Raw genomic sequence first — 15,808 nt, 5'->3', positions numbered from 1 at the left:
GTTAATGAACAAGCAACAGCTTATGACTTAAGTTAGCTAAATTCAGTACTGAAGTTAAGCAACCTGTGGCCAAAAAACATGACCTTAGTAAATCAGTAAATCATTTCATTGTATAGAAATTATGATTCGTTTTCACAGAAGAACAGTGTAAGAATAGATGAAGTGATGAAATTTGCCTGTACTGCAAATTTCACCTTTTGTGTAGGCAGCTTTATGTAATAATAATAAGATTCAAGATGACAACATTCTTAACTAATTTGGCAGCGATTACAACTTTTTCACTTGCCTGTACTTTATGTCTAAAAAATTGCTTTTCTTTGAGTCGTGATGATAAATGCAGTTCATCTTAGCCTGCATCCATGGCATCTGCCTACTTTCTCCATAACTGTGAAAAATTGGTTTGTAAATCCCATTGTGTGCGAGGACGCCGCTTACACAACTGCAAGGCCAGTATTCATGGTTCAGTGAGTGCAGTGAAGATGTTTTAATCTAGCAGCCCTGAGGACAGCAAGTAAATTACTGGATGGAGATTAAGTGGATTTCGTGTTGCTTTGGACAAAGTTATTACCACACACACACACACACACACACACACACACACACACTATTATTGAAAATACTGAGCAGGAACTATTTGGTGGTTTTGACCTTGTTTATAAGACACATATGAAGAGTTAACCTCCAACAGTAAGTTTCTGAACATGTCCAAGGCTGCTAGATACAAAAACAAACTACACAAGCACACACTCACACATATTTATCCAGTCAAGGCCGACCCACAGTTCATGCACTGGACATTTCACTGAATAATGTGAAGGAATGTTCATTTATTCATATTAATAAAATGTCAGATTTGAATTTCCCCTGAAGCACTTGAATGTGTTTGTGTACTCTCTGGCCAGATGTTCAGTGTAAGATGTGTGTGTTGAGTTGTGTAATGTAAGATGTGTTTCTGTGAATGAAACCTCTTCAGTCAATGTTTGGAGGTCAGCGAGGCTGTTTGGAGCTGCTGAATAATTTTAATACCGTCTTTGGGCGTTTTCATACTTGGCCTAAATACTTGAATCTCGACCCAGGATCATTTCAGTGGAAGAGGGGGATCACTGTGAAAGGTTGGTCCTCGTTAACTCCTTCCCGACTGCTATGACTCATACTGAACATTGTGATACAGTATGTGACGCATGAAAACAAATCCAGCAGTTACGTCAACGTGGGGTCCCACTTTCTGAACCAGTGGTGGAGCGTTTGACTGCAGATCAACAGGTACCTCCAGCTCAAATCTGGGTGCTCCTTGTACCTTCCAACAAGACACCAGATCCACCTCACACTGACTCAAGAGGAACCCCGTGAAGAAAGTTTTGGCTGCCAAGAGTTGAAACTAACATTAGAGGTCTTTGACCTGCTGTATCACTATGCCGATGATGTGATACACTGTCTGGGAAACAGTTTCATAGTTTCAAGGCAGTGATGATGAAAACAGTTTCACGGACAAATTATTCCAGAAAAGAATTAGTTCAATGTGTTGTCCAACCACGTCAGAAGGCGAAAGTGTTTACATCATTTAAATATGGGGACAACAGCACCCATTTTGAGACATTTTCTCCTGGAAGGCAAGCATTACCAATGGATAACACCTGCCCCTCTAGGCTAGCTTAATTACCTCTTTTCAAAGGATGCCTGGAAGTAAAGCAACACATGGACATTGGTTCTGTGCATTGCAGGCATATATTGCGAGCTCTGGTGTCATTTTTAGCATTTGCTTCTTAATTTTAATCGTTTCTGAATGATTTGTGCCTGTAATAGTATTTAGTTTAGTTAGCAAAACTAATAAAAAATGATGAAATCCAGTGCAAAAATCCCTGCAAATTATGTTTGTTCATAGTTTTAGACCTGATGCAAACGCACAGATTCTTAAGAAATATGATTCTGAAAGGACTAAAGATTCCTAAAAATACATTTTCCAGTTTGAACGTTTGTGACGCCGTTTCAGTGTTGTGTTATGTTCATTCATACCTTGGGTAAATGTTGCAGTGAGCGTCTGATAAGATTTGAGTTTAGACAAGGCACACATTACACAGTCCTTTTGGGTTGGAATGAAATTAGTTCCATCTGCTCTCATGTTTTCATGTGCAAAGCAAAACATAAGAGCAGCAAGATGGCCGATGTCCATAATTTTATCAACATCCCACGCCAAGACTGCCAGCCTTTTCTTCCTCGCGCTCTCCTCTGCATGATTTGGGTGCACTTCTCTGTTTGGACTTCTCTCATTTATATGCTTCTTCTTCGACTGTTGAGGTTGATATACTGCACATTATGGATGGATTGCTGAATTGTCTGACCACATAATTGATTAACTGACTGAAGAGTAAGAGGCTAAGGGAGCTGCAGGCTACTTTCTTAACTTAAGTGTATGCATCCTCCTTCTGTCTAGTGCTGTCCTCTGTCAATCAGTGACCTCAAAACCCTCAACTCCTCCAACGCTGAGTGGTAAACAGCTCATTATGCAGGAAAACAACCCGAGAGATTGCACTGTTTCCTTTAACCTCCCCAGGAGATAATGTGTGTGATCTTTCATAGTTGATAGTCACATATTTTGTAAAAAAAGCATCATATTTTTCATATTTTTTGTTTTGTGGCACCAGAACCTTGCTCTAGTTTTTAGGACCTCTAGGGTTATGTGCATGGCGCCTTCTGCAGAAAACCTTCTGGATTTTTTTATTTATTCTTTTTTCTTCCTTGTTTTTGTGATGCAAGCAACAACTTCAGTTCAGTGGCCCAGTTTTAGGTATATTTGGCATCTCAGAGTGATACTTTCATAGTGATTGTGGGCTCAAGTCCCCTCTGGGTCACAATCGGTCATCTTTAAGTGTCTCACATTAGTCACAGGCAGTGCATGTCAATTTGTAAATACAAATGGTCTCTGGTGACCAGTGACAATCGATGCCATTTGTCCATTAATGCGATGGTTGCCAAAACTCCTTGTAAGATGTTCCTCCACAGTCCAGTCGGATGAAGTCAGGCCCCCCTTCATCAACATCAATGATTATCCAAATCTGAATTAATTTCAGATCAGGAGCTACTTAACTATTAGTCGTAGAGGATGCTACAATATTTTTCAGAATATTTCTGCATTCATGTTGCTATCAAGTGAGTGACATTCCAACCATTTATCCATTACTTTTAGTGATCAATTTCCACAGCTTATGTATGACCTACAGATACTTATTTCAATAATTTATCTAATCAATATCAAACTCCTCTACTGCTCTACAGTCTCTCCACTTACTTGCTATTAGTGTTGAATGGCGCCCCCTAATGGCAGCCAAGTAAAAGGGCCTGCAAGCTATTTCAGCTTCAAGATGCAGAAATCTTGCGGTGTGATGTCATACAAATAACACTAAAGATGTTGAAACACATCTTTAGTTCTAGAATCTAAATGTCAAAACGACATTTTGATGAAGAACTTTACACACTGTAAAATATGCTCCATAGAAAATGTAGGAGGTCATCTATAAGCATTGAACTTTGCTCTACAGTCAACTGCCATGATGGATGGTTTCTGGGGCCCCCAGAGGTTGGTTTTAGCACTGCTGTTATGCCCCACTGAGCAGAACTGTCATTATGGTTTATAACCTAATAAAATACCAATTACACTCAAAATGGGAACTTCCAAATATTGAAAAATCCCCAAAGGATTAGAGCTCATTTTCAGAGTGAAAAAGATGAGTGTGGGAGAGAGAGAGGTGGAGTTAATGAGACAAAGAAAAGAAGAGGGAGACAGATAGATAGATAGATAGATAGATAGATAGATAGATAGATAGATAGATAGATAGATAGATAAGTCAAATTTATTTCATTGTGCATAATGAAACACGTCTCAAATATCATGTTCTTACTAACACTTCATTTTTAGCGTGTTTCTTTGGCTAAAGATAAACACTTTATAATATCAAGGTTGATTATTACCAGCTTCATTACTTCTTGACTTTGAAATAAACCTTGATTTAAAGGTTTTATTTATTCATTTACCAACAATCTGCCTGGCTGTAAAGCAATCTCCAATCATCTGCCAGTGCTTTTTATTCTCACATGGTCTGACATTAGGATGATGAAGGTTCCCAGTGTCTCACGGGCTGCTGATGACCTGCTTGATCCAGTCAGTGAGCCTGGTGATGCGAGTGTAGACGCCATAGAAGTCTGGACGCCCACAGCCTTTGCCCCAGCTCACCACCCCGGCTAAGAACCAGCGACCTGACGGCTCCTGGCAAACCAAAGGACCGCCAGAGTCTCCCTGACAGAGACAAGAGATGTTAAAAGGGCAGCGGGTTAAGACTCTTATGTCTCTACGGCTCAAAATGACCATAGTAATTGACAAGACTGATGATCAGCCCTGGTGATTCAGCTATGATATCATCTATTGCTCGGATGCCTGCCTTTTAAAACTCATTTTATGGGTCATACTCTGTTTATGGGGAACATAAATTCTCCACCCAGAGGACATTCAGGATACACACCACATATATGTATTTACACTGAGATGCAACAGCTGGCAGGGTAAGTTTTGCTGACATAAATTGTTTATTCTTTCCACTCAATCCTCTTGGCACACATAGAGAGAGAGAGAGACTACATACTCCGCTGCATAGTTCTACCAAGTCATACTGAAATTTTTATTTACTGAATCAAATATAAAATATTTTTTAAAAATGTATTGGATATGAGTTAACTGTAAAAAATGGCAGCTATAAAGCTTCTGAAAATGTGCTTTGAGTTAAACCTGCAGTCATTTCTTGTTATTGCCACTGGGGGGCAGCACAACTTTAACTCTAAACTGCAGTGACACCTTACATCAATCGACCACAACATTAACACCACCGACAGGTGAAGTGAACAACATTAATGATTTGCCCCTGCCAAAACGGCTCCTCCCCCAGCTGTCACATTTTGAATACAGCTCAGGAATGTCTCAAGGACCACAACAACAGCCTGCAGACTCCTCAGATCCCAACATGATTGAGAATTGTGGGTTGTGTTGGAAAAGCCCCCCCCCCCCCCAGAGGCCCTGTGTCCCTCCTGACAGGTAAGAGCTGAGGAGGACCTACAAAATATCAAGCAGGTGGTTTTGATGTTGCAGCTGATCAGCGTATTCATGTGATGTGTCACCTTTAACTGCACGCAGGGATTCAATCCCTTGTTGATATAAAAAATACTGACTATGGTGCAGCTTTAAGTATCCTCTGGTTTTGTACATATGTTTCTCTTTACCTGACACGCATCTTTTTCTCCACCGCGGTAACCAGCACAAAGCATTCTGGGAGTGACCTGGTGGCCGTAGGAGCGAACGCAGGCTTCCTCGCTGACCAGGCGAACGTCCACTTTCTGGAGCACATTACTGGCACTGCCTGAAGAGGTAAGAGGGAAAAGGTGAACCAGCGAAGGCCAAGAGATTCAGACTCTTTTCATGCTTTTTCATCTGTGCACTAGAGACAAAGCATGAAAGATTTATATTATATTAGATTAATATTTTCGGGGTGAATCCTACATTGCAAACATTTAAATGTTTCTTCGATTCACATTCGAGCATTTCAACAATGTTCACGTTTACAGAGAACGGAAACTCAGTTTTGATTCGCAGACTGAATGTCATTTCTAGAGCTGCAGAGCACCAAACCACTTGAATCCACAGTGAAACCAAACACTGCAGTCATATCAATTCCTCGGCTTCACCAGAAATTATTAAACATATTTACGTGCCGCAATATCCTGCCTGCAAAAGTCCCACATGGCTGTAGTGGCACTTTTTACGTGCACACAGGCAGTAAACAAAAGCTGGAGGAAATTTCACAGTGAAAAGGATCTACATCATTGCAAATATAGCGGTGTATCCACCCTTAAATACACACACATAAGTTTACTTAAGCATTTTTCTCCCAACAGTTACAGAGCCATGTGGACTTTGTGAATTTTTATGAAACTGTGTGTGCAGGAAGATGGTTTCCGACACCTTCTCTCACACAGCCGTCGTTTATCATTCATGTGAAACCACAGCCCACACACTTCCACCCACATCACTCCATCTCCTCCTGCCTCTTTAATTTAAATCAGTTGACTTTACGTGTTTTCGCCCAGTTATCATCACAGCATACCCACTTTCCTCCATAATACCGTCCCCACAAAGACTCCCCACGTCTCGCCACCGAAAAGATGAGGTTTTTGAAGGCTGCAAAAGTCACACAAAATCGCTTCCTGTGAAAACACTGCCTCGTATTGCACAACGCATAAGCCAGTGGAAAAAGTTTTACCGCTCATCCTACAACAGAAATGAAGCACCTTTAGCAAAGAAAAGACTGCGCTCGGACATTAGCCTTTATAGAATAAACCTACAGGTCAAAAACACCAAATAAAAGTCCATGTTAAAATGGTTAATGCTCATAAAACTTGGCATATGCGTTGTTTTATTTAAAAGTGCCTCTTTATAATTTATGATGATCTGTTCCTCTGGGTCACGCTTACCAAAGCATGGATGAAGTTTTGTACCTGTGAAAAGCCCTTTTTGTAATTGCTGAATTGTAAGTCTTATCTGAGTCTTATTGTGCACTTACAGTGAAATCACTTTATGTCAGAGCTTCCTGACTTGGGATCTGCAGCCTATTCAAGGCATCAGAAGATAAATGTGAGGTGAAATGTCAGACAGTTCTTCCTTTTCTGCTCTCTAAACTACAATAGTGCAAACTTTTGCCCCTGAAAAAGCACTGTGAATTATCAGGACAAATTAGCATTTAAATAAATAACTGTATGTTCCAGGGTTCATTGTTTTGGTTTGAATTAGTTGTTTCAGTAGTTTTCAAACTTTTCTGCATGGCCAGCTTTTGCAGATAAGAATATTTTTGAGCCTCCCCATCAGAATTCTTAAACATGCTTACAGTGATAACGCCAATATAAAAAAACATGCCAAATTTTAAGAGGACAAAAAAAATGTCAAAGCAAAATGGGAACCTCTGAATTTCAGTGCTTCTGTTAAGTTAAAGTGATTCTGGTTACTTCCATGACCAATCGTCACCTCCTTCGCGGAGAGCCCCCCAGCCGGTCACCCAGCAGAGCAGGTCCGGCTCCAGCTGGTGGGTGGGCGGAGGCAGGCAGGCGGGTCGAGCGTGTCCAGCCAGCAGCACGGAGGCGGGACGGTCCAGCTTCAGCAGGGCCAGGTCGTAGTCATGGGTATCGTCGTCGTAGTATTGGTGAAGGTGGATCCGCTGGACTCGGGCTACTTCTTCAGTAGGGCTGCTGCGGTTTAGCAGGAGTTTACCCAAATAGACCGTCCACACCGAGGGGGAGTAGAGACTGCAGAAGGACAAGAGGAGTTATTATATGGTACAGAGGAGACACATAGTTTTATTTCTCTCTGTAGCACACATTAAAATAACACAATGTCTTGATTGTTTTTATGTATAGTTACAGTTGTTGACTGCTGCACACAAACTTTCTTTCTATTTAATTAGAAAATCTTCCCCGTCCACCGAAATTCCGACACTCGTTGAATGCTACACAAGTTTTCAATCACCATACAGGGAACGTTAGAAAAAAGAAAAGTTAATCCTCCACAGGATGTTTCAGCTGTAGTTTTGGCTGCCAGCTCATACACATTAATACACTGGTTTTGAGCCAAACAGGCTGCTGAATCTCCAGTACACAACAGCAGGTTTGAACATAAAAAAGTTTGGAGGAAAGAGAAAGATTCAAAAAGACTGAAAAGTGTTAAAATGCTAAAAGTGTTTCATCAGATTCACTGAACAGACCTTTTTAACCAAAGCGGGAAAAAAAACCTCATTTTTGTGCCAGTTCCCAGACTTTTTTTTTTGTTTTGAAAGTACACCTTAACCACAACTTCCTCCTCTCTCTTCCTGCAGTTACCGGTCGTCATAGAAACAGTGGGCAGCGGACACCACCCACTGACTGGAGATGAGCGCTCCTCCGCAGATGTGGGTACCTCGCACCTGCAGGCTGGCCTGCCATGGCCACTCCCCCTCGGTGGCGTTGGTCCCACCCACAATACGGCTGGAGAACTGCCTGAGACCACAGTCTGAACACGCACACACACACACACGCACACACAAATACTAACTTGATATGGGTTGATCAGAAGTTGCAATATGTATTAATTATTAACCATCTATTTAGAGAACAGCCTTTGTGTTTAATCACAAGAGAAAGAGAACTTTTTAGTTTTTTATGAACTTGAATAAACAAAACTCAGGATTTCCCCTCATCACGAATACGAGATATCAAAACATTTTACAACAAGTACATCATCTTAACGTGATGTTCATTTCAGCCGAGCGCTTGGCCTCCTTTCATTTTTGCTACAAGATAAGTTGACGTCAAGCCCAAGAAGACCTTGAGAAACCTTCCAAGAAAGCATGAACAGATACATCCAAAACTAAGTTAAAGTAAAATGTAAAAAAATGTGTGTATAAACACTGTGCACGTTCATCTTCTCACCACACTGTTTCTCATCAGAGGCGTCGGGACAGTCGGTGACAAAGTCGCACTCTGGGTTCGGCTTCTTCAGACAGGTTCCATCCGCACACACATATGTCATATCTGTGCACTGCACGGCTGAACACACACACACACACACACACACACACACACACACACACACACACACACATACATATTTGTGTATGTGTGTGTATTAAAAGGTCAAGACTGCAACCAACTGAACACCCCTCATCAATAGATATAAAACAAAAGCATTCTTATTTCCAGGTGATTATTTCGGATGTGTTCTGGCAAGAATCTGGTGATTTTATGCTTTAAGGGATTGGTTGATTTTTTTTTGTCTTATTTAAAATAGATGATTTCTGAGGTCAGTCATCGGTTTGTTCAGGATTAAAATAACAACACAAATAAACAGCAAAGATCAAAATGAAGGCACTGCATTTTACAGAAGGATGTGTGAAATGCTGTGTATGTGTGGTGCTTGTGACAGTGTGTGTGTAGAGTACAGATTTGAGTGTGTTACCTTCAGTGCAGTTCATCTCGTCTGTTGCTTCGGGGCAGTCTGGGTGTTGGTCACACACCTTGTAGTAGTCCACACACTGGCTGTCCTCTGGACACTGGAACTGTGCCACACACACTGAAACACACACACAGAAGACAAGCAGAGTAATGTAACAAGCATTTCATGATATCTACCACACACACAGAGGTGGTGCACTGTGCTTTTCATTTACAGTTTTATTTTTTTGATGCTTGAGTGTTTTGGGTCGATAAATGGATCATCAAAGTGTTTATACATTTTATTATCTTAGGTTATTATCTTCGACTATTGTCTCTAGTGGTGCAAATTGGCATAACTAGATAAGTCGGGCTCGGGCTAGCTGGTTAGCATGCTACTTCAGTATATATCTCTAAACAATACATATTCATCTTGGACATAACGTCTACACTGTTGCTCCTTCACATTCATAATCCTACAAACTGCACCAACAAGAAGCAGCTACGGCTAAACGGCTCATCCATGACACACCTCTTCCTACACCTACAAATGCCAAACTAGTGATAGCACTGTGCAAGGTGCCAAATCTCACAGGTTTTCACATTTTAAGACAATGACTGGCACCCAGATCCATTCAGGAGACTTTAAAAAAGTGCCATCAGATCTGCATCATCCTCATGTACAATAAATGACGTGTGATTAATTCAAAACAAATAAATACCACAGTTCCTCTCGTCTAGTCCATTAGGACAGTCCTTGATTCCATCACAGGCAGGAACACACAGTCCATTCGTAGTGCACAGAAACTGGCCTGGGCAAGCTATAAAACATGCCAAGAACATGCCAACACACAAGTGAAGCACAGCAGAAACATTACTTTGCAGTTAATTTATCCACATTTCTCGTCTGTTTCTCCTGCATCCACAGCTTACGATCTGACAGGTTGAAGACGCTGTAGTACAGCTGAAGGCCTGGCCCCGTGAGTGACACCTCTGATGTCATGACAACAGTGGCCGTCGTGCTGATCAGAAAGAGACGTTCATTGTATGGCTGCAGGCTCCTGGTACCGCACAGTCTGAGAACAGGACGGAGACAGTAAAATCAAATGAAGCTCCAGGTATGTTTCCCTGCAGAGACAACCAGAAGGCTCTGGTAGAAGCTCACAGGTTTGAGAAGTGTTGTTTAAATAACTATGGAGTGCCCTTTAGCAGGGCACCTCACTCTCAGTTTCGGTTCTTACAGACCGGCTAGACTCACTGTGGGACAGCCTACCTGCGGTTCTGGATGATCCACTGTCCCTGGGTACAGGCCTGGTTGTAGCTGGCTCTGCTCAGCTCGTAGCCTTCGAATTCCAGAGACAAGCCAAACTCCTCACCGGGCATCTGAAATCACAAAGGACTATGAACACAAAAACACAATAAAGTGCAAGCATCATTCAGTCAGTGAAGAAAACATGGAGGGAGGCGTGCATTACAGTGAAGGTCCAGGTACAGTTGGTGTCAGGGGGGTAGTAGCTGGGGAAGAAAGGTGTCCTCAGTGTCCCCTGGACCCCTGATACGTCCCTGAGTTCAATAGTGGAGTTGCAGTCTGAGAAAGAAACACAGTCAGAATACACAGGAAGAAAACTCAGAGGATAAGAGATCATAAATTCTGTGGTATTCAAGGCTTAACAAACTTCTAACTGATACTAAGAAACAGTGTGCACAATTTGACTCAACCTGGCCTGATTAGGCTCAAAGTGTTATTAAAAAAGGCTGCCGTTGGGGATGTTTTTCTACGCTGTGTAATAAGTGTCTAGACAAATAAGTCGAGATAAAGTTAAATGGGCACAGCTGCTGAGTAACACACATACACTTTTTCCACAGCTAAGTGGAAAGATTTACGTCTCCGCTGTGTGTCAGACTGACAACTGTGTGCAGGTACAGTGTCAAACAGCCTGCTGTACACCCTTAGTCTAGTTTAACAATCTCCATCCTCCTGGCACCTTTTCACTTGGTCATGACTTTATCATTAAAAAAAAAAAAAGCTGTTGTTGTTTGACTCTGCTCAGTCAGGCTGAATTTAACTCAAGGTCTGTCTCCTTTCTGTATTTGTAACAGTTTCTGAAACATTTCTGAACTAGTAAAAGAAGGCCCATCATTTTCAGGTGGTTTTACCCTGGTGGTTCCAGGCTTGTGCAGACAGAGAGAAGGGATCCTTGTAGTTGTACAGACCCTGTTTCCAAACCACCGTCATCCACTCGCCCGAAGAGAGGACACGCACCATCTGCTCATGTCTGCTGCAGCCATACACGCTGGTGGGACAGAGGGAAAGTTGGTTAGTGTAGCTCACTGTAGATGAAGAATTAGGAGCTTGACAGTGGTGAGAAAATGTGTATTTCTTTAGCGATAGCCGATGTTCAGCAGAGGGCCTGATATGTCACAACAAATGTCTGTGTAACTGGTTGAAACTCACGATGTGATGAGGTGAGTATCGGTGGGGATCAGGGAGTTGTACACCAGCAGTCTGTCTCGACACTCCAGCAGCAGCCACTCCATGTGGAGCTCCAGCTGGGACCCGGGGTCGGCCTGGAGGTGCCACAGGCAGGAGGAGCGCCGCGTGTCGGGGCCACGGAGGGCCACGGGGCTGTTGGACACCACCTTCTGATAGCGGTAACAGTCTTGGGCAAGAGTCAGTCAGAGTCAGAAAGCTGAGCTGGGCTTATTTTTGGATTTGTATTCAAGTTAATTTTCCATTTTGGAAAACATTTGCTTCCTAATTCCTAATCAGTCAATCAATGGACAAATATTGTCTCAAAAACATTCCTGTCTCAACATGATCAGTTAGCCTGTTGAGATATTTTTTTGGAATGAAATTCCAGATGATGCCATTCATGCTAATTAAAATTCAACAAAATGAATAAATTATGACAAAATAACAAATTATGGACAAGCAAATGAAAATAAAGTGTGATACCAAATGAGGCTTTCAAAAGTTCTATTACTTTGGAGTCGGTTTCTGCAGGGAGCGGAACAAAAAGACAGAAATTAAAGTAAATAAATGAACTTTCCAGGCATCCCAGAATCTCCTCACACACATTTAATTTCTGTCTTACACACACACACACACACACACACTCTGCTCCTCTCTTATTCTTACCCACAACAGACAGCGAGGGGAGGTGCAGGAGGTATCCATTGAAGCTGGCTGTCTGCTCCTCCTTTGACCGTGTGTACCAACTCAGGCCTTTCTCCAGACTCCCACTGACTGTCTCCAGTGTGACCCTCTCAACATGGCTGCTCGGCACAGACATCACTATCCAGAAGTGAGCCACGACACTACCCTCCCTGCAGCGAACACAGCCAAGGCCAAAATCCACACATGATAAAATGAAGCAAAGCATTGATTATAGAGTCTGATTAACTGAGTGAATGAATGAACAAAGTGCATATTAACTGGCATCAAAGTCAGATATCTAATGTTTAAATGGGTGTTTCTTGCTCTTCTCCCGCTGGGTAAAAGCTTCCACCATTAGCACAACATGTTAGAAGTCTTGAGTATTTACTGTATGATGTTCCTTTACGTCATCTCGCTGCTGTTCTCCCAAGTTATCACTACTGTTTTGAATGTGATACCTATGTGACACATACCCGAAGGCAAAGACAGTGGTGTAATTGAAGTATCGAGAAAGACTCGAGCCCTTCATTATCTTCTCAACCTGAAAGACAGAGAAAGACGATATCACCTGTTCTCACATGTTGATACAATTGCATTTACCGGACATAAACCAGCATGTCAGTCACTCCTTCAGATTCTCTCCTGACTGTTAGCCTTGAATGATATCACTGAATGACAGGAATTAATCTATCTATCTATACAGTCTGGTAGTTTTAATCCAGAGCAGGTTGTTTAATTGCATGGAAACTGGTGTAAAACCAGCAGCCGTGTGGGTCCCTTGATGTGATGCTCATCAGTATCAGAGGAATTCACGGTCCCTGCTCACCATGTTCTGTACTCCCTTGGCCTCTTTCTTGAATGCAGGGTTGTTGTGAGAGGAGAGATCAGCAGAGAAGTTACGGTTGAGGATGGACAGGTAGGCCACGTACTGCTGCTGGACGCGCTGTTCCAACACCCAAACCCTGTATTCTGTTACAGAGCACGGTATGATTATGATTATTATTGGCACGATATAAACAAAAGCCTACAGTCATGCTAGGAACACTGTGAAACTGTACACGCTTTTTTTCTCCAAGTGATGAAATATTTGCAGTTCACATTATCTTAAATTAAAGATAATTAAATTAATTTTTTAAAGCACTTGAAGATCCAGTCATGGTTAAACCGTATGTCATGCAGGTCAGGACAGACTGAGCAATAAAGAAAAAGAAAACTCCTTACCAAGGAAGTACCAGGCCAGTGTGGCTCCTGTGGCTATGAGAATGATGATGATAATGATGAAGAAGGCCACGAGACACTTGCATGACCGAGTCCTCCTGGTTTGGAGAGCCCCAGCTTGTCCAAAAGCCCCTACCTGTGGAGAACACTTCCTGTCAGATTAACAATGTTAACTCTGCTACAGGAAATTCAGTCTGAAGTTTGTTTTTATTACACTGAGTGAGGGCACATGATAGCATACAAAGCACTGAGAAGATTTCTCTGCGGGTTATATTTAGTCACACGGCTGTTATGGTTTTTCAGTTTCTCTCCCCTGATGAAATCTATCCTAATGACTTGATCATAACAACCAACCTTCACATCTCTCACTGCCCACAGAGGAGCGCATGTGTTTTAGTTACATGTTCATCATTTATCTCATTGTTATGTCTCATATTGATTAACAAATGACTTAAAACTTACCCACAAAATGTAGCGAACCAGGAATCATTAGTTTTGTATCAAACCATAGTGTGCATGTAACTAAAATATTCTTTAATCTTTAGCGTTTGCATGTTTGCTTTTTTTGGTCAAACTCCAATGATGCTCTTTAAAGGATGAGATATTTTTGTGGTTATGTAGGTAGAAGAGTTGGTCATGGGTTTCCTCCACCTTCACTACATCCCTGAAGCAGCCACTCTTGAGGCCAGATTCAGAGCATCTTTATCAAAGTTAAATATTTCTCAGTAAATGAATGCTTAATTTAAATTTATAATGTATCCACTTCTCCCAATATCAGCATCCCAAAATGGCCCTAAATGCCGTTCTAGAGGATTTTACAGCAACAATGATCCCTATAAATATAAAATTTTTGCACAGTCACTTTAATCTTATTTGTTTCCTGCCGAGAAAATCAGCAGAGTTAGTAGAAACATGTTATTCTTACACAGTCAGCGAGGCTCAGGAAGAACACATGACAGGAAGTAGTCTTAAGGGCAGGAAACTGAAAACCAGGCACTTTTCAGCTTCACCCGTCACACTTGAGCTACAGTCTTTCACACAGAATCTGTGTCTTTTTTTTATTTTTGACATGTCTTATTCTTGCTTCTGTATTGACTGTTTTTTTCAGTCTGTGAAATTATCATGAACTCTAAAGCACATGAACACAACTGCTTCAGCTCATGAGCAGAGCAAACAACATTGAAAACCAAAACAAAAGCCTCCATTTGACAACGTTTTGAAAAAGCGCTGCATAGACAGAATTCTGTGAAACCTTAGCTTACTCTGCCAGCTTCCCAGGTCTCACATACATTAATCTGAACATATATATCAGTGCAGTCTGACATACAATTTGATGTAGCTATTTTAGGATTAGCATTACTGACCTCGCTGTTGAGTGAAGCTGGAGTGACTCCCTGGTCACATGAAATTGACTTCTTAGAGCCGTGTCCGAGCGCCATTGCATCACTCCGCGTCCTTCACTCCTTGAGAAATCATCTCAGTGTCCAAGGAGGCTTGAACAGGTGTTATGTAGCACCTCAGGTAAGCACATAGCCAGACATATTTGCTGCTACAGACAGAGAACTGTTCCCCTTCTGTTTGTGGGTCCAAAGGTAAGAAAAAAAAAGTCAAAGTCAATATTTCCCAAAGCTCGTTTGGGACTGCACATTGCTTAGAGATAGGTTGAGTTATCTCTGTGCGATAGATAACAGTGGAATAAAGCCAAAATGAATCCACAATGCCAGTTATGATGGTTTGATCATAACTGCATGTTCAAGAGCACTTTCTCATCTGAATGGAGCAGCAGTGACTCAGGTAGGTACAGGTACGATGATGTCACAAATTATCGCCTAGCAACAGCGATGCTCCCAGTCAACTCCCCTGCACCAGTAAATCTGATGGGAATGAAACAGGGTCGGCCTCTGTATGTACTCAGCTTATTTCCCAGAGTTCATTTCACTTTCCATGCAAACAAGAAATCCCAGTGGGCCATACAATGAGTCCACTGCATAGGGAGGAAGGCCTTCAAGCAGACCGTGAGTTTTCATCAAGCACTTAAGATCTATCCCAACCTGTGCTAATGCCTTTTTCTTGCCCGCCATCCTCTCAGCTCTTTTTCGATTTCCAACGAGCGCAGAGCAAAGTTCCTCACAATTGGATAGACATGTAAGCTTGTTCGTTCCCACTGAATCGTAGTTTAGGGAGGCAAAGTAGCTACTACTAACATTAACACAGCATGGATTGTGTCCTGCTGCTTTATTAATCTCGTCATTGTTATTGTTGTCAACTCAACACTACCCATGCTAGCAAGTTAGCTTCCATCCATGGTGGATTTGGTCGAGAGTCACCAGTTAACATGCTCACACTAGCAGTGTGGCGGTGCTCTTGCCTTAAAAAAAGTAAGGAAAATATAATTTAGGCCTCTTAGATCTGAGTGAAGGGTCAGGAAACTGGATT

The 15,808-nt window shown here is 41.9% G+C and overlaps 1 protein-coding gene across 2 annotated transcripts; it reads right to left on the bottom strand.

The window, feature by feature from the left end:
* Positions 1–3,404: 3,404 nt before the first annotated feature.
* On the bottom strand, positions 3,405–14,966 carry LOC124050533 (transmembrane protease serine 6). Of its 2 annotated transcripts, XM_046373198.1 has the most exons (18): positions 14,737–14,966; positions 13,376–13,508; positions 12,981–13,123; positions 12,628–12,695; positions 12,137–12,324; positions 11,954–11,995; positions 11,453–11,657; positions 11,155–11,291; positions 10,473–10,585; positions 10,271–10,380; positions 9,931–10,073; positions 9,720–9,818; positions 9,023–9,136; positions 8,497–8,613; positions 7,909–8,077; positions 7,061–7,338; positions 5,266–5,402; positions 3,405–4,291 (listed from the first exon to the last, which is right to left on the bottom strand). In XM_046373198.1, exons 1-18 carry the CDS (start codon positions 14,809–14,811, stop codon positions 4,127–4,129), a joined length of 2,436 nt encoding a protein of 811 aa, XP_046229154.1. In that variant the 5' UTR covers positions 14,812–14,966; the 3' UTR covers positions 3,405–4,126. The 2 variants fall into 2 exon arrangements, with proteins under 2 accessions (XP_046229154.1, XP_046229163.1); XM_046373207.1 differs by lacking the exon at positions 11,954–11,995.
* Positions 14,967–15,808: the final 842 nt, after the last annotated feature.

The sequence above is a fragment of the Scatophagus argus genome, chromosome 2 (genome assembly GCF_020382885.2).
Source record: "Scatophagus argus isolate fScaArg1 chromosome 2, fScaArg1.pri, whole genome shotgun sequence".
Taxonomy (NCBI): Eukaryota; Metazoa; Chordata; class Actinopteri; family Scatophagidae; genus Scatophagus; species Scatophagus argus.
Note: the sequence above shows the minus strand (reverse complement) of the source record. Positions and strands in the feature narration are given on the sequence as shown.

Bases quoted from the DNA above. Each gene is read 5' to 3' on its own strand.
- LOC124050533 (XM_046373198.1), bottom strand. From the start codon at position 14,811: ATGGCGCTCGGACACGGCTCTAAGAAGTCAATTTCATGTGACCAGGGA. The intron at 11,658-11,953 runs GTATCACACTTT...CTCTTGCCCAAG, and splicing joins ACTTTTGAAAGCCTCATTTG to ACTGTTACCGCTATCAGAAG. The intron at 8,614-9,022 runs GTAACACACTCA...GTGTGTGTTCAG, and splicing joins CGAGATGAACTGCACTGAAG to CCGTGCAGTGCACAGATATG.